Genomic DNA, 18,234 nt, shown 5'->3' with positions numbered 1-18,234 from the left:
GAACATTATAACCTTTACTAAACCTAGCTTTTGGATAAAAGATATTCGATCATTTTTTCATGTTCCTAAGCCATTAATTCTGGACTTAACCATATTCTGTTAAATCTACTAGAGCAAGAATCAGCAAACTATGGCCTACTGATCAAAACCAGCCTGCTGCCTGTATTTTGTATGGCCAGTGACATGAGAATGGATTTTACAGTTTTTAAATGGTTGGGGGGGAAAAAGGAACATTTCCTGACATGTGAAAATTATGAAATTCAACATTTAGTGTCCATAAATAAAGTTTTATTGGATTGCAGCCACAACATTTATGCACTGTCTATGGCTATCTTTGCACCACAATGGGAAAGTTGAGTAGCTGCTACAGAAACTGCCTATGGCATTCTCATCATTTCATGACCCGACAGCAGTTGTGCCATGTATACCTCTGAACCACAACATTTTATTATTTGTTTATATTACCAATTCATACCCACTATGTCAAAGCAAGAAAAGTGCACTTTGGTGTGCTTTTTAAGGCACATCGGAGTGTGAATTATATTATCAAATTTTAATAAACTGTGACACTGTAACTGTGCTAAAAAAAAATACAACGTATGTTGATATAACCAGACTAAGCCCTCATCACAATATTCCCAACTCATGGGAAAGCAACAGGAGAATTAGCAATTTTAAAATGGAGTATCTCATCACAGCATATTTTCTTCATAAAAATAAAAAATGAAAATAAGCCTACAGCCCAAGTATGTTTACAAGTGGCCCATTTGTTAGCCAAGCAAAGCTGTTTACTGATGGTGAGTTATGTATCATGTCTGAATGCAGTAGCCCAAAGAATGTATCCAGAGAAAACTTAAGCTTTGTGTACAGCTTTCTGATGAGAACAGTTGCTTGAAGAGTGGGGCACATCAGCAGTTAATTATGGAACAAGACAAATGATTGAGTGTTTTTCTTTGGCTCTTAAATGAGTCAGATGTTATCAGTACTGCCAGCGGTTCTTTACTTTTGAGAAACCAGTGCTGAGTTTGAGTAAAGAAGAAACAACTACAGGTGAGAATATTTTCAAAGAAGTTGAGAAACCACTAAGTACAACCTGAAGTGGAATCTACAAGGATGTGATATAATTGATGGTGGTAAAAGTATGCATGGAGCAGGAAAAAGTTTAATTGATCAAATTTTAAAACTTGTGGAAATGTAAGGTGTTTGGTTTGGTGGGGACCCATTTCACTTGTGTCATACACCTTTGTTTTTTTTTCCTAACAAGAATTAACATTGTTTACTGATAGCTGGTGTCTTATACCACTGCAAAGACCATGTAGAAAGAGCATAAACCAAAAAAAAAAACAAAAAAAAAAACATACCTGAAGTATACATCTGTATACAGACTGTCATTCTGTTGATTCTTTCTAGCCATTACTCCAGGGCTCATCCATATTCTCTACTTCTTGCCTAAGTATATTTTTTAAAAGAACTTTAAAACATGTTTGTTTTAGTGTATAATCTAGGTTTATTATACACTAGTGTATAGTCAAGGGTAGTGTATAATCAAGGTTGCTTTTTTAAAACATTCAACTTGCACATTATAAATGATCAGGGCATTTAAGATACTTTCAATACTAGGCTTTAGGGGCTATACATACTGACAGAAAAAGGAACAAACCTAAATTCTGACAATAGTCTTAGTTTCAGCTGAATAAAAAAACAACAGAACTGAAGCTTTCCATGGTAACAGTTCTTTAATTCAGCATCAACAGAACTCTACTTTGGGGCATTATGTTTTTTTCTTAATTTGATTAAGCACCTTTATCTGTCAAACAAGAAACATTAAGTATTAAATTCAGGTCAGGATTGAACTCCTTACATTGTTAAATCTTCCCTGGAAGATGCAACAAAAATCAGTTTGTTTTCATGAATCATAAAATAATATGTCCTTTCTGAGCAATAAGGAGCTGCTTTAGCATAAACCAGAGCTTAAAGTCACTTATCAAAAGGCCCCCTTTGGTTTAATTGGTACTCAGAAATAAGTCAACACAAAAGATGAATAACATTAACACATTTTCCCCCCAACTGTGAACAGTACAGAAATACTGAATATTGGCTATATGAACAGGAACATCAAAGATCTACGTTTGGGCGTTGTCACCATTTTGTTTTTGCTGTCACTCTTTTGCAGTGAGAGGGCTTCAAGAGATTTAAAGTTGTCTTTATTGACATTGGCCAGACTTTCATTTGACCTTTTTGTTGGTAAAGAACAATTCAAGGGTGCTAGAGACTGAGCTCTTAATAACCTAGACTGCATTATGGACAAGCATCCTCTTTACTTACATCCTTTTTTTTGGAAGATGGAAAAAACATCCTATTTCAGAGCCTCCTGCTATACTGAACATCGTGCTGGGAGATACTTCATAGTTTGTGATCCACAGGAGTTCCTTTGAAACAAGCCTACTTGAACTCATCCCTTCAGTGATGTCCACTTGATACAAATCGGGACACTACTGTAAAAGAATGACAAATCCATCATGGCAAAGACAAAAGGAAGGGTGCACGGTTTGGACCATTATAAAGTCTAACACAGTTGCCTGTGTTCTGTAACAAAGTAAGATATTTTGGTAGTAAATTCTAAATCTAGTGGAGGAAGAGATTGCTCAGTTTTAAAATCAAGACTTCTCTAATGTTGGAATGTATTTAATATTTTTAGTAAGTGACATGATCAAATTGCTAAAGTTTTAATAAAAATTAGAATCTATGAATTTTTACCAAGGTAAAAAAATTCTGGTGGTGTCTTTGTAAAAGAGTAACAAATCCTTGAGGTGTGTAACAATTTGTTTCCACAGGTAAGAGGAAATACTTCTAAGTTGGCTAAGTATGTGGAAAAGGAGTGCAGGCTGTTAAAAAACATTTGGGGTTACTTAGAACAGTTTTCCACAGAAGGATCTTACCCAGAGATGTATGTTACTAGTGAAAATCCATTGTTGAAATGCATCACTTCAGATAAAATGTTAGCAGATCAGAATTTGTAGTCTGTGGAAGGGGGATGGTCGTACTGGAGGATACCTTCATCACGGTTTACAGTGTAAGTGGATTTGCGTTTAAGTTTTATGAGGTTTGAATATACGTGGTGGCTTTTCTAAAAAAAATTCATAATAGTATCAGAACTATCACTTTTACAGGTAAATATTTGACAATAAGTGTGTACCACAGTATACAGTAAGAATCAGCCCAGCAGGTTTACATGTACTATTGCAAAATAGGGAAAATTTGCTAGTTTATAATATAAGGGAGTAGCAGCTTTTTCACAGGTTTTCTTGAAGCATGAATCATGTTTCTAGCTTAATTTTTTATGAACATGGTTTATAAGACCTTTGTGTATGATTTTCCCAGTGAAGATGGTTTTTTGTCAAACATATGCCATATTTCCAACAGTTATCTGTTGATTACAGCACACTCAAATGTTAGTCTTTTTCTAATTGTCCTCAGACTCCTTTAACTACTAATGAGCAATCACCTCATCCTGTCATCCACTTCATCTCCAAAGACCTATGTTATAACCAGGTTGTAGACATGAATCTTGCCTGCAGGAGCTCTGGTAGATGATTAGGAAAAGTATATCTTTAAAGCAATTTAGATTGTTAGTGCAAAGGCAATTTCATATAGACAGCTAACAAAGGTGATCAACCAGACTTTATTATGGTATAACAGGAGGGAATTCATAGATAAGCACTTACTTGAATGTCTCATCATTGTATTCAGATGCAGTTTTTTTCTCTTTGAAAAAAACAAATCTTTCACTGCACAATGGCAAAGAGCTAATGTATATGAAGCATTTGTACAACATTTTTAAATGAAAAAATTCTTAAATATTGATACCTATATGATATAATCTCTAAAAACAGGAAAAATCAAAATTATCATTTAATGGACTGTCAGGACATACTTCAAGTGTCTTCAAGTTTGAGTTAAGCAATTAAATTTTTTAAAGCAAAGTGTTTAAAGTGTTTTTAAGGTACATTTTATAAATATATACAAAACGTAGGTCTATTTGATGCTCTGTTCACTCAGATAAAATTTATACTGCAAATCTAATGATATGCCATCATCTCCAAAAATTATAACCCCTTAGAGTTAAAAACAAAACTAAACAAAAAACATTTTAAAGATTAGTCACTGTATGAAACCAAAAAGGGAACCATTACAACTTAATGAAAAAAACTTTATTTTGAAAAATGTTTTCATCTGATTCTAATGTATATTGACTTATGGATTTGAATAATTACATGAAAGAGCTAAAGGGAGGGGGGGAAATTAACAGTACTCTAGCAAGGTAAAGAATAAAAATCCCTCTTTTTCCCCTAATTTCTAGTTTGACAGGAGGGGGTCACCCAACAGAATCCTGTCCATAAAAACAGCTCTAGTACTGTGCTTTGAAAAACATCTGGCTGCATATAATTCTGAATACATTATGTGATGCTCTTGCCCTTAAGACTTCTAACAGGAGCTATAGGTTCCAACCTGGCACTTCAGGTAATGAAAACGATGACCAAACAATGCTTTAGGATAAAAGTAAGAATGTATCATATCTTCCGAGTTTTCTTGAAGTAGATTGTCAGATCAAAATCTTTAGTTTAAAAAAAAACCCTGAAAAAGACCACCATCCTATTGCTCAAAGAATTGCACTCAAATGATTTACAAAATGGACTGGGCTGACAGTGGTTCTTTTATGAAGTCATTTAATATAAAACTTCATATTTTTAGCAAGGATGAGCAACTGCAAAGATCTGTTACTCCATTATCCTCTGGTCTTCTAGTCTACTTTGTGTTGAATTTATCTAATTCAGATTTTGAAAACTTTAATACCATTTTCTCTTTGTTTAAATACCAGTTCCTTAGCTGTGTAGTCTTAAAGGGTAATCTGCTTTAAATTCTCAAAATCAGTACCAAAAAAATGTATACAGCGTATTCTAATTGCTAACATTTACAAAACTTGCACTCCATCAAATTAAAAAAGAATAAGACTCTTTAATAGTGCATAGAAGGCACAAGAGCTTCTTAGTATATTTACTGAAGCCGAACATTTTGGCATCAACAAACACACCACTGTAGTTTATCTTAAACTCAGTTTCCAAACAGCACACCATTCAGTTCCTGTGGGACTAAATTTCCAAAAGGATATGATTTTTGTTTGATGATTTGCATAATTTAATCTTAACAGGTATTTGAGGACGTATGTAGTTTAACTGTCATACTTCTGATGAGAGGAAAAAGAAATAATATAGATGTCAATGAAGGATTAATTCATTGGCCCATCAGGGATTCTTAACAAAAATTCAATGTTTGCTATGTTCAATAGAATAACCTAAAAAGAGACTTTTAAAAGCTAAACCAGCAAAAGAATATCATAAACCAATCTTCATAATTGTTATTATAGACTTTCCCCCATTTTCAGATAATTAAAATAAATGAAAAATATATTTCTGATGTAATAGAAATGTATTAATTCTGACAAAGATTTTCCAGCCAGTTGAGCTCAAGCTTCAATGATCACTTCTTTTCCAGCAGGGAACAAAGGCTAGAATTAAAGTCTGGCAAAAAAAAAAAAAAAAAAAAAAAAATGGATGGTCATCTTCAACTGCAGGCCACTTGAAATTTGTAATGATTCATAGTTTTTACAGTTCACGCAGCCTAAGGCTAGATTCACATCAGAGGGAGTAAACAAGTCTCATCTGCTACCTCCACCTTCTCGTAGGTAACAGGTTTTACGAATAAAGCTTATCATTATAATGTTACGTGAAATCTTTTAAATCTCAGTATCTTAATAGTCTCAATTTTCTGAATCAGAAAATCAGAGGATCAGTGGGTTTTTTATGTGGTAAGTTGTGCTCCCCAAATATCTGGGTGAAAACTGGCCCATGAATTTATTCCAAGTTTTTATGATAGAAGATATTTTTGTCCTTGATTCATAAACCATAACTACTTTTAATGTTTAAGAGGAATCTGTGTCAGCTGAAACAATCTGTACACTGGAGTAAAAATGTGTTATGTTTTAAGCAACAGCTTGGAGAGAAACGGTCAATTCACATTCTGCATATCCAGCCAGAGGGGGTGGGAACAGCTAGTTAGTGGTGCCTTCCTGCGGGAAGCCTCTTCCATCCATCGACAGCACTGATTACCTTGGGATGAAACAGAAAACATGAAACTCTCGTGTTAACTCTAAAAATACAAGCAAACAAAAAATGAACCAACTCATTCATTGTTGCAATAACATCCCTTGTTCAAAATTAAATGTTTTCTATACTAGAAGGCTCATCAGATGAGATCTTGAATATAGACAGAACTTTACATCAATTCTCAAACTATAATACACACATACAAGAGAAGAGGATCTTGTTAAAATGCAGAAAATACAGATTCTGATTCAGTAAGTCTAGGGTAAGGTCCACAATTCTGCATTTCTGTTAAGCTCCAGGTGATGTCAATACTGCTGGTTTGGGGCCCCAATAAGAGCCACAGGGTCCTATGTTCTTAGTTCTGAATTTGTCTGAGGCCAATAGGAGTTTACAAGTGACAAGTGAGTTGTGAGGGGATTTAGGGAAGTAATTCTGAAATACCATGTGCATAGAATCACAGCATTTTCAAGTTTCTATTGTGTAAGAGTGAAGGTTGGGCAGGCTAAGTTTAACCTATACTTTAGCACTATTATGGATTTAGGCACATTTTCACTGTGTGGAAACTATACTGAACCAAGAAATATTTTATAAAAAGGTCACAGGTCATTTACTAATGTAGTTGAAAAAGGAGAAGAGATATCATTTAGTAATATAATCAAATTAGGTGTATCAATATCAGATAATATTGTTCAGTATAAATGTGTATTGAATGAATTGCAAGTCTGAGGTATAAAGCAGGAAAAACTTTAAAAAACTATTTTGACTATCAGCTACCTTAGGAAAATTCAATTTTTTAAGGAACTTTTCACTGGTATGTCAACAGAATGAAAAACATTACATCAGAAAACACTTTATTTTTTCTTTTACGTCAACGCAGTTGATTCATGCTACAATTGGGTTTTTATGACCACTACTGTCATATATTTAAGTGTAATAACATCAACTTTCTGTGAGATATTAAACATCAATGATGTTATTTTATCACCCATTTACCAACTGTTTATTTAGAACCTACTATGTGTCTGGCACTGCAAAGGGTTGAGAATAATGATGAACAAACACAACACTGATCTTGTCAAAATACTGGGAAATCTACCAGATTTACACACAAAGTTACGTTACTATGTAAGCTTATAAAGTATTTAACACAGATAACCTCACATACAATGGTAATTATAACTAATTCAACGTACTAAAAAAAATCCTGTGAAACTCTGTATGCTTTACAGAACTATGTTCTGTAAAATACTTTGCTTGTGGTATTAGCTAATGATTTGTATTTATATAATCAGTTATATTTTAAGAATTATTTCCAGAAATTTACACTGTATTCACTAATTAACCAAATTAAGAACATTAAATTCCCACGATCCTAACCATAGTTACAATCAATCTGATCTACTATACCATCATATAGAGTAATCTAAAACCAAAACACTGGCCAAATGGCACACAGAATTACATGGCTATTCATCAAAACCAAAACCAAGTAAAATAAAAACCAGATATCCATGAACTACTTCGACACAATTTTGTTTTAGGTGCTACTCTCTTGCTAGGTCACAGTTTTATAAGTAGAGAGTTATCTTGATAATTTCAATGTTCAATTCTTCATATATTTTTTTAATTTTTAAAAATTTTATTGAAGTACAGTTGATTTACAATGTTGTATTAATTTCTGCTGTACATCAAAGTGATTCAGTTATACATATATACATATATTCTTTTTCATATTCTTTTCCATTCTGGTTTATCAAGGCTATTGAATATAGTTCCCTGTGCTATACAGCAGGACCTTGTTGTTTATCTATCCTATATATAATAGTTTGCAACTGCTAATCCCAAACTCCCAATCCTTTTCCCTTCCACCACCCTCCCCCTTGACAACCACAAGTCCAATTCTTCATATTGTTTACTGTAACAGTACACATAGTTGTTTGATTTGTTAAGATGTTTATGGCTTTGTTCCAAAGGGGCTCCTTATTGTAGCTTTTTATTGACCGCAGCCTTATAAATAGATTTCACTTTAAGGAAACTAATTTGGAACTACAGGTTTAAAAAAATTACGGGTTAAAGAAAACGACTTGGAACACCTAGTATTTTAAGGATGACACATGCTCTGGGGTCCTACTGTGACCAAAAATAGGGGTGGCAGAGATTTATGCTAACAAGATATAATTATCTTGTATTTAGACCCAGTGAGATTCAACTAATGGGTGGTCAAGAATAAGACCACTGGATATCCTGAAGGAAAGAAAAAAAAAATTGCATGATCCTATGAAATGACAAGACAATTGTCATGTAAAATTCAATATTTTAGGATCAATCTTTGCTATTTAATGCATTACTGTAAAAATGAATTTTGTTCAACTTATATTTTATCAAGTTAACCTAAGTACTAGCTAACATTCAAGCTAAATCCATGTCCAGAGGTCTCCAGCATGACTGATGCAATCCCAAGGGTCAGCTAAGACATTGTATTTGAGTCACTCGTAAGTAAATGTTGGGACTTCCCTGGTGGTGCGGTGGTTGAGAATCCGCCTGCCAATGCAGGTGACCTGGGTTCGAGCCCCGGTCCGGGAGGATCCCACATGCTGCGGAGCAACTAGGCCTGTGCGCCACAACTGCTGAGCCTGCGCTCTAGAGCCTGTGAGCCACAACTACTGAGCTCGCGTGCCACAACTACTGTAGCCCGTGCCCCTGGAGCCCCTGCTCCACAACGGGGTGGGGGGCCACCACAGTAAGAAGCCCGTGCACCGCAACAAAGAGGGGCCCCCTCTCGCCTCAACTGGAGAAAGTCCGTGCGCAGAAACAAAGACCCAACGCAGCCAAAAATAAATAAATAAATTTATAAATAAATAAATGTTTATGGAAACTATTTGCCCTAGGAGAGCTAGAGAACTGTTGAAAATATAAAACATAACAATAAAGGAAAAGCTTTTCTTACTTCCGTGAAGTATGAGTAAATTTTGTTAGAAGAGTTAATTCTCATTCTCCATGGTAAGTGCAGGATTGCTCATACCTTCAAGAAAGAACATAAGTTAGCAATTTTTGTTGTTGCTTTTGAACAAATAGGCAGAGACTTGTTTATTCAGTCATGAATCCTGCCAGTGTTTTTCCAAAAGTGACCTGTACGTAGTATGGGTATTTAGAAGATGTTATATAGAACACACACACACATACAGTACAGTTCACCACAACCGGTGTCACAGAAAAAGCACTTTAAAAACAGTTAAATATATACACCTGAGGAAGTAGGGGTGTGAATAAAATAATGTAAGAAACACTGAGCCTGGCACTTCTCACACTACCTTAAATCACTGTTTTCTAATTCTTCATCTACCTACCTCATTCTTGTCAAACTAATCTTGGAGCCCTTTCTCATCTCACCATTTTCATATTTCTCTTCCTTCTTTTACACCATCCTTTAAACTTTAAATAATTTCTCAATTTATCTGTCACAGTAACAGAAAATTAATCTATGTCTCCAAACTAACAGCACACAGAAACCAGAATATCACTTCTACATTAATGTAGAACTATAAAGTGAAATATGAATCTCTTCTGAAAGACAGTTCTTTGTCTTTCTACCCCCCAAATATACATCACTTCTTTATCTCTAAGGAAACTGAGGGATTCAAAAGGCAAACAGGTGTCATCAATTTTGTTCAGGTAATACCTAGTCCCTCCCATAGACTGAAAAATGGAATGGAATGTTTGAAGGTGAAGAGACAGACCAAATTATGAATACTCAAATCACGGGGATCTTCAGAGGGCATACGCATTTCTCAAGAACAAGACTCTTTAAAGAAACAGAGAATGTGACTGATTATATATTAAATAATGACTTAAGAATTTTTACTCAGGACTGTTTGTTTTTCACTAAATCCCAAAGAGATTTCAAATAAACCAGGAAACACTTTAAAGTGCAGTAAGCCAAGGTCAGACAAGCACTAGGAAAAGGTTTGAAGAAAAGACTAGAAATGAAGGGGAAACATTTGAAGACTTAAATAGGTCAATTTGGAGATTTTCTGGCTAACAGTGCCTTAATTGAGCATGCATGGTTTTGCACTGAGGAGACCACACATATAATATGTACACACCCCTGCACATATGATCACGTATTTTGTTTAATTCTTAACAACCCTGAGAAATAAGTAGTATGTTAAAGATGAAGCTAAGTCTAAAGGAGGTTAAGTAACTTAACAAATACCACACACTGATTAGGTGCCCAAATTGGGATTTGATATCAGGTCTGTCTGCCTTCAAACGCTTCCTTGTTTTTTGCCAATAACCTATATTGACCCAAATCATCAAAAGATTCAAATCAACAATAACAAGAGAACTGTGAGTGGGATATGAATAAATGACAGGTAGCTAAAGTTATAGCAATTCTGCAATGGCTTTACTTCGACATTTTGAAATGGATAAAACTTTTGAGTAAAAACTACATAATTTGAGATCCCTTTCAGTAGATAGTTTTCAACCTTTTGTCTGAGCTTACTGCACTTTTTCCAATTTTTAAATAAATTATATTTTGAGTTTATCAGTTTATTTAATATGCAGTAATAAAGATTTGGTTTTCTAAATTGGAAAAAGGCCATGTAAATCTATTTTTCACAAAATGATTTTCTACAGCTTCCAGACATTAATCAAAGCACTTCACAAGCAGTTCTTTGAAAACAGTTCTATATTTACAACGGTAGTCTGCCTCCAAAACAAGAAAAATTCTACAGCTAATAAGAATGAAAAATTTTTACCACTTTCACCTTTTAAAAATAAAATATATCGAAATAGCCGAACAAGCATACTCTTACCAGCTTTACCTTTTCCCAGGTTTGTGCTGTTCTCTGTCCAAGATTGAGAATCAGTAAGAAGGTGGCTCTGGGACTCTCTCAATGGCTTTGCAGGAAATTGATGGTTTTCAGGACTGAATAACAATAATTATCATCATGATCATTAGGTTAACTCTTGATAGTATTAGAGTGAGTGTTTTGCAAAGGATGGAACTCAACCCACTTGTGGTGCAAGATAATTGTAGGAGTTACACAAGAGAATTTGGGGAAAACAGGAACAAGGCATTAAATCACACTGACTCACAATGAAAAAAGCGTTCTTGCTTCAGTTCACTTTTCTTTCTTCTGATTACGATACAATGACAATCTCTGACTTTGGCAAATCTCCATTCTTAATATGGAGAACAGGCCTCAGCCTAAGACTTTAGCAGGTAAGGGAATCTAGTTAGAACTTAACAGTATTTTATTATTGATTTTATTTTTTTTTAAGTTATATTCTATGGCAAATTATACTAATTTCTCATTTATGACAGTGATACAAAGTTTGGTTTAAAAAAATTTAAGTGGCAATTTAAATAAAAATATTAAAGAAAAATATTAATTTTACAAGTGGAAAAAATATGGAAAAAAATATATGAAGATGATGGTAGAAAGATAAGTTTGAGAAAAACTGACCTACTTATTGTTTCTAAAGTGGCCTAACTGGTCTCGAACAAAGAATTCTCTATCTTTCTCTATAAAACTGAAACAACAAATTTGAACGTTATCTTGCAGGAATGTTGAAAACATCTGACATTGCCAGGTCTTAAAAATCTGATGTTTAATTTGGTAAATAAAGAGTTTAAAAGAAAGACTTTAGGTTTTAAAATTTAAGTAGACATGCCACATATGACATATTAGATGGTATGAAAAAAATGTACATAAAATAGCATTTCACTTAGATTAAAAAAATTATTGGCACAGAAACTATTAGTGTATTATTTTACAACACACCAAAATAGAAATTATAATAATGTTCAAAAGAAAAACCCACTTAAAATTCTTCCAAGAGTAATTTCACATATTTTAGTTGACTATAACTATTATATTTTTTAAAGGATATGCCTTTGCTCCTTAACAATTACCTCATATCTAAAATTTGAGACTATTTCAATTTTGTGCTGCTTTAACAACCCCTTACTAAAATTTTGGGAGGAAAATCTTAAAAAAGAAAAGCTTGTCTCCTATTCATATGAAATATCTCTTTTACTCTAATTCTAATTATTCCTCAGGAAAGGGACCTTAGACCAAGTACAGCTACCTAAGTCCTGGTTTAAGGACTGCTTGGAGATTCATTACTGCTAACAGGAATCTAACAAATGGCAAGGATCCACTCATTCAACAATACTCATTGAGTATCTGTTACATCAGTGAGGAAAGTCTTTGATCTCATGGAAGTTGTGTTGTAACTGAGGAAGAAGTATAATAAATATATAGTAAGTCAGGTGGTAAGGAGAGCTCTGACGACAGTAAAAGACAGTATGAAGGGAATGGAGGGGCAAGTTACGATTATCCAAGGGTTTCCAAAGGCGGCCTCTACTGTAAAGCTACACCTGAGCAGAAAGTAAAGTGAAGGCACAGACCGTTCAGATATCCAGAGGAAGAACCTTTAGGAATAGGAACTGGCAAGTACAAAGCCGCTAAATAAGGAACATGCTTGGTATATCTGAGGACCAGCAAGATCCGTGTGTCTGAGGATTGTGAGTGTCGGGAAGGTGGTACGGGGTGACATCGAGAGGTGTTGGGGAAGAGATTAGTCAGCGCACGGTAAGGACATTCATTAGCTTTTATTCTGAGCAAGATGGACAATCAGTGGAGGGTTCTGAGCAGAAGAGTGACACAATATGATTTACGCTTTAAAAGGATCCACTCTGACATTTTAATGGAGAATAAACTGGAGGAGGGCAAACATGGAATCAGAAAGGTCAGGAACGAAGGTACTGAAATAATCCATGTGAGAAATGATGGCTTGGACCAGGAAAGCAGCCTTGGAGGTGGTAAGAAAGTATCCAGGTTACAGATATATCTGGAGGGGACATCTGACAGGATCTACATCTGTATATACAGGGTCCCTGAAAGAGAGGAATCTAGTATGACTCTGAAGTTTATGGCCTGAGCATCTGGGAGAATGGAGGTCACTACTACTGATACATGAAAGAATGAAGAAGAATCGAGTTTGGGGTGGGGCAAGGGTATAGATGGCTTGGAATCAAGAGTTCTGCTTTGCACCTGTTCAGCTGGCAATGACTTTTAGATGTTTAGGTGGGACCACTGTGTAGACAATCAAATATACAACTCTGGAGTACACAGGGGAGACCAGCACTAGCCATAGACAATTCACAGGGGCTAATCGGGGGAAATTACAGAATTTTGTAGAAGAGACATTAGCTGTCAAAATCCAATCTCAACATTTAAAGGAAAGGGAAGAGAAGCCCGGAGAGGTTACGTGACCTCTTCTAGATCACCTAGCTGGGTAACAGTGCCAGAACTAGGATTTCTCCCAACGCCCATTGTACATTATTAGTAGGAGAGATACTATCTCTAAAACCCAAATAGTCTTAAACTACAAAAACCTCTTAACAAGGATAAAAAAATTATTGAAAACTACTGTTAACTTTTATAAAAGCAGGAAAGCATTCTAAGTAATTTATTAAAACTAGATTTTTCTGCCCTGAGGTATATAAAAAAAAAAATTAGCATTTAGCTCGGTGGAATTTTAAAGCCAAAACTCACAGGGCAGGACCCAGTAAGACTCTGGTGCCTTTGAATTGTCCCTGTGACACACATGAGAACGGCCTCCTCATTAACTAACTGGTAGAGCCTGGACTGCACATAGCTCACTCTAGGGATGGGGGGGGCAAATAAGGTTTCATCCCATGGCAATTTAAGATGACTTTGGAATGGCTGCCAGAATCACCACCTTGAGATGGATGCTGGGGTCACATCAGGCTCCAAGGGACAAAGCGCCGTGATCAATAAGAACCAGGAACTAGACGGGGAGACTATAAGCATAGGTGCTGTGAACACAGCATTCCAGCAACTAAGAAAACCTTTAAAATTTAACTAATGATATTATGGTCATGCTTTTACTATTGGCTTTCATTTAAAAATTAGAGGTATGGTCACATCAAAAAAAAAAGTCTGTCTTGAACGTGTAAAAAAATGTTTCAACTTAAAACTTCATGTAGAGCATTTTGAAACGTTTACATAGTTTTGCCTTTTGGCAGTTAGTAGCCAAGTCAGAATCCAATTTCAGGTCTTCCTCAAATGCCTGATAGACTGGAACCAAAAGAGACTTAAAGCAGTAACCAAAGTCTCCAGACAATGAATTTCCAAGACTCCCTCCTTTCTCTCTCCACAGAAATGGCTCAGATCATGCTTAGAGGTCTTGGAAGAGTACCAAGGATATGGTGCCCATTGCTAACGGGACTGTCAAGCAGATGTCTGGGATTCCACTTCATCTCCAAAGGCCTGATCCAGGCAGGGAAGTTTTTTGATCTCTTTATAACAGTTACGGCCGAGAAGAAAGGCCCGGAGGGTCAGAGGGAAAGTTTAACCTGTCTGCTCACCTGATCACTAGGGGGACTAATTTGGACTTACGTTATTTTCTTTTAAGCACCACATTTAAAAAAATCATAATTTATTTCCGTTAACAAAAATGTATAGAGAGTTAACACCTGTTTACTGACCACCCAGATTAATAACAGAATTTTATAATTATGACTGAAGCTCCCTATGTAACCCTCCCCAGTCATACTTTCCTCTCACCCTCATTCCAGGTAGAAACCAGTGTAGTAAATTATCTTAAGTTCTTAAAATTTTTTTTCAAAGGAACATATAATTGAAGGACGCAAGAGGATAAAATATATTCTTTGAAAGTAAAATAGAAAAAAAAAATGGACTCACTTTTTAGATGATGAATTCAATCCTGCAGGAGTAGATGGCTGTTCAGGATCCTGGTTAACAAGGCAAGTTGGAAAGGAGCAGCCATCACCTAGACTGTAATTAAAATAAAAACTTACAATTATGCAGTAAAAAAGATGATCTCTGTGAGTAGAACACAGTTATATTATGGACAAAACGTGTATATCAGACACTGGCTCGAATGTGGTATGTTTATGGAGATGTGAGTCAACTGATTTCCACATTGATATAACAGTGAGTCATAAAATAATACTGTAAAAAATAGTTTTTATGCAGAATTACAGAGTTCTTTTGTTGGATTACTTCCATTTTCAGTCTAAACCCTGAAAATTTTCACAACAAAGTACCTTGAAAAAATGGGTAGCAACCAGTACTTCTTCTCATCACCAAAAACCTGTCGCATATTTTTACTGAAACCCAAGCTGAATCCATTCTTATCTGTTCCATGTCGAAATACTGGACTTCTAAATGCCTCTAGAAAAGATGGTAGAGCAATCACATGAGTAAAGAGCACATCATCTAGCAAGCCCTATAGTTAGAAATGACTGAATTAAATGAAGAAACTCTGAAAATCAATGGCTAGCCTCCTGTGACTGCTTATGTGCCTATCAACAGCCCTGCAATGAAGACTGTCTATTCTTTTAAAACAAACATAAAATATGATTAGACCTATTTTAGTTTTTAAGTAACCCTTTTATTCTTGCAGCAGCACGTCTGCATTGCAGAAAATTAGAAAATGCAAACAAGTAAATAAAACTTTACATCTTCTAAATCTTTATTAAATGGACGGCTGGATGGATAGAGAAAATAATTACAAATGTACATTTTTTTAACCAAAGTGCGACTAAAGATACATTCTACAACCTTTTTTCAGTTAATAAATTCCATTTTCCAATTTCATTAAAATTTTATCTCATCCAATCATAATTTTTTTTCTAGCTGATCAAAAATATACTTTAAAGCTCTTTGTCCAAACCAGGGTCCAATGCAGAGCCGTACATCATAGCTGGTTATGCCCACTCTGCATATGGAAGCTGAGGTTCAGAGAGACCGTGCAACGTGCTCAAAATATCACAAAAAATAAATGACAGAAGTGGAACTTGAACAAGGTCATCAAAGTTCTGTCTATGATGCTACATTTTCTTCTTAAATAATGCCGAGATGCAAAATCTAACATGTTAGTTTTGGGGTGCAAATAAACATAGAAGTGTAATGATTTCTGCCCATAATTTAAAAAAGGAAAAATATAACTAGCAGAGTCATGGTACTATGAAAAATGTGATTTGCAAGATCCTTAACATTTATCAACCTAGGTTATATAGCTTTTTATAAGACGCTTTAATAATTATAGGACCATACTGTCCAGAGGAAGTCCTTTCAGTGTTACAAGTTAAATCTAGACGTTTCTAGAAGTTAAAAGCTAGTAGAAAAATTTACGTTTGAAAAATAATTTAATTGCTCTACATATAATTTGAAATAAGGTACTTTGTTTAGAAATTATTATACCAATATTTTCACCCTAATAGTACTTGCTGGGATAAGATTTCACCTGAACCCTAAAAATGAACATTCACTGACTATATACTACGATTAATCTTCAGTGACTATTATAATAACGGAATCTCATAGCCAGTATCACACTCTTTTGATTACTATAGATTTGTTGCAAGTTTTATAAACAGGAAGAACTTAACAATTTTTTTTGGTGGATATTGTTTTTGCTATTTGGGGCCCCTTGAAATTCCATATGAATTTGAAGATTAGCTTTTCCATTTATGCATGAAAGGCCATTGAAATTGTAATAGAAATTTCAATAATCTCCTTTGGGATGGTTCATTGATAGTATATAGAAACACAACTGATTTTTTTGCATATTGATCATGCAACTTGGCAGATTTTATTAGCTCTAATAGTTTTTATTGTGGATTCTTTACGGTTTTCTATATATAAGATCATTTCATCCACAAAAACAATAGTTTTATGTCTTCCTGTGCAATTTGAATGCCTTAATTTCTTTTCTTGAGTAATTTCTCTGGCTAGAATTTCCAGTACAGTGCTGAACAGCAATAGTGAAAGACGGAATCCTTGGTTTATTTATTTAGGGCAAAGGTTTATTTTTCACCACTGAGTATCATATTAGCTGAGAATTTCTCATAAAGTCCTTGTCAGGTTGTAGAAGTTCCCTTCCATTCCAGCTTAAGTGTTTTTATCATCAAAGGGCGTTGTATTTTGTCAAACACTTTTTCTGTTACAGTTGAGATAAAAATGTGCTTTTTTCCCCTTCATTCTATTAATGTGGTATATTACCATTGATTGATTTTTATACACTGAACCACCCTTGCATTCCTGGGATAAAAGGTTATATACCATGACGAAGTAGGATTTAACGTGCTGCTGGATTTGCAGATATGTTATTGGGAATTTCTCCACCTATATTCATAAGGAATATTGGTCTATAGCTTTCTTTTCTTGTGATGTCTTTGTCTGACTTTGGTATTAGGGCAATGTTGGCCTCACAGAATGACTTAGGAAATGTTTCCTTCTCTCCTAATTTTGGGCATAGTTTGAGAATAATTCATGTTAATTCTTAAGTGTTTGACAGAATTCATCAGTGAAGCCAACTGGTCCTGAGCTTTTCTTTGTTGGGAGATTTTAAATTACTGATTCAATCTCCTTACTTATTATAAGTCTATTCAGGTTTTTATTTCTTCTTGAGTCACACTGGTAGATTGTGTTTCTAGGAATTTGTCCATTACATCTAGGTTACCTAATTTTTTTAATTTATTTTTTGGCTGCGTTGGGTCTTCGTTGCCGTGCGCGGGCTTAGTTGCTCCATGGCACGTGGGATCTTCCTGGACCAGGGTTTGAACCCGTGTCCCCTGCATTGGCAAGCAGATTCTGAACCACTGCATCACCAGGGAAGTCCCAAGGTTACCTAATTAAACTTTTTTATTTCTGCAAGGTTGGTAGTCATGTTCCCACTTTCATTTCTCATTTTCATGATTTGAGTCCTCTTTTTTGCTTTCTAGTTATAGGCTTGTCATATTTGTTGATATTTTCAATAAACTAATTATTGGTTTCATTGATCTTCTGTTTTTTAGAATTCTGTTTCCATAATGTCCTGTCTAATCCTTATTATTTCCCACCTTCTTCTGGCTTTGGGTTTACTTTTTGCTCTTCTTTTCATAGTTCCTTAAGGTGTAAAGTTATTGATTTGAGGTATTTCTTTTTTAATGTAAGCATTTATAGCTATACATTTCCTGCTAAGCACTGCTTTTGCTGTATCCCATCTCTGCAGGGCTTCTGAACAT

The 18,234-nt window shown here is 35.0% G+C and overlaps 1 protein-coding gene across 3 annotated transcripts in view; it reads right to left on the bottom strand.

Moving 5' to 3' along the window:
• Positions 1–4,189: 4,189 nt before the first annotated feature.
• The window catches only part of ZDHHC2 (zinc finger DHHC-type palmitoyltransferase 2), a 67,755-nt gene continuing 53,710 nt past the window's right edge, over positions 4,190–18,234 (bottom strand). For 2 of the 3 annotated variants that reach the window (XM_049704143.1, XM_004277195.4), the window contains 5 exons: positions 15,271–15,397; positions 14,906–14,998; positions 10,982–11,094; positions 9,112–9,186; positions 4,190–6,167 (listed from right to left, as the gene is read on the bottom strand). In XM_049704143.1, coding sequence (XP_049560100.1) covers positions 9,146–9,186; positions 10,982–11,094; positions 14,906–14,998; positions 15,271–15,397 — 374 coding nt within the window. In that variant the 3' untranslated portion in view covers positions 4,190–6,167; positions 9,112–9,145. The remainder of the gene's footprint in view (positions 6,168–9,111; positions 9,187–10,981; positions 11,095–14,905; positions 14,999–15,270; positions 15,398–18,234) is intronic. The other variant, XM_033400639.2, reaches the window with a different exon arrangement.

The sequence above is a fragment of the Orcinus orca genome, chromosome 21, assembly GCF_937001465.1.
Source record: "Orcinus orca chromosome 21, mOrcOrc1.1, whole genome shotgun sequence".
In the NCBI taxonomy this organism is placed as follows: domain Eukaryota; kingdom Metazoa; phylum Chordata; class Mammalia; order Artiodactyla; family Delphinidae; genus Orcinus; species Orcinus orca.
The sequence above is the reverse complement of the archived record's forward strand: the minus strand, read 5'-3'. Positions and strand labels throughout refer to the sequence as shown.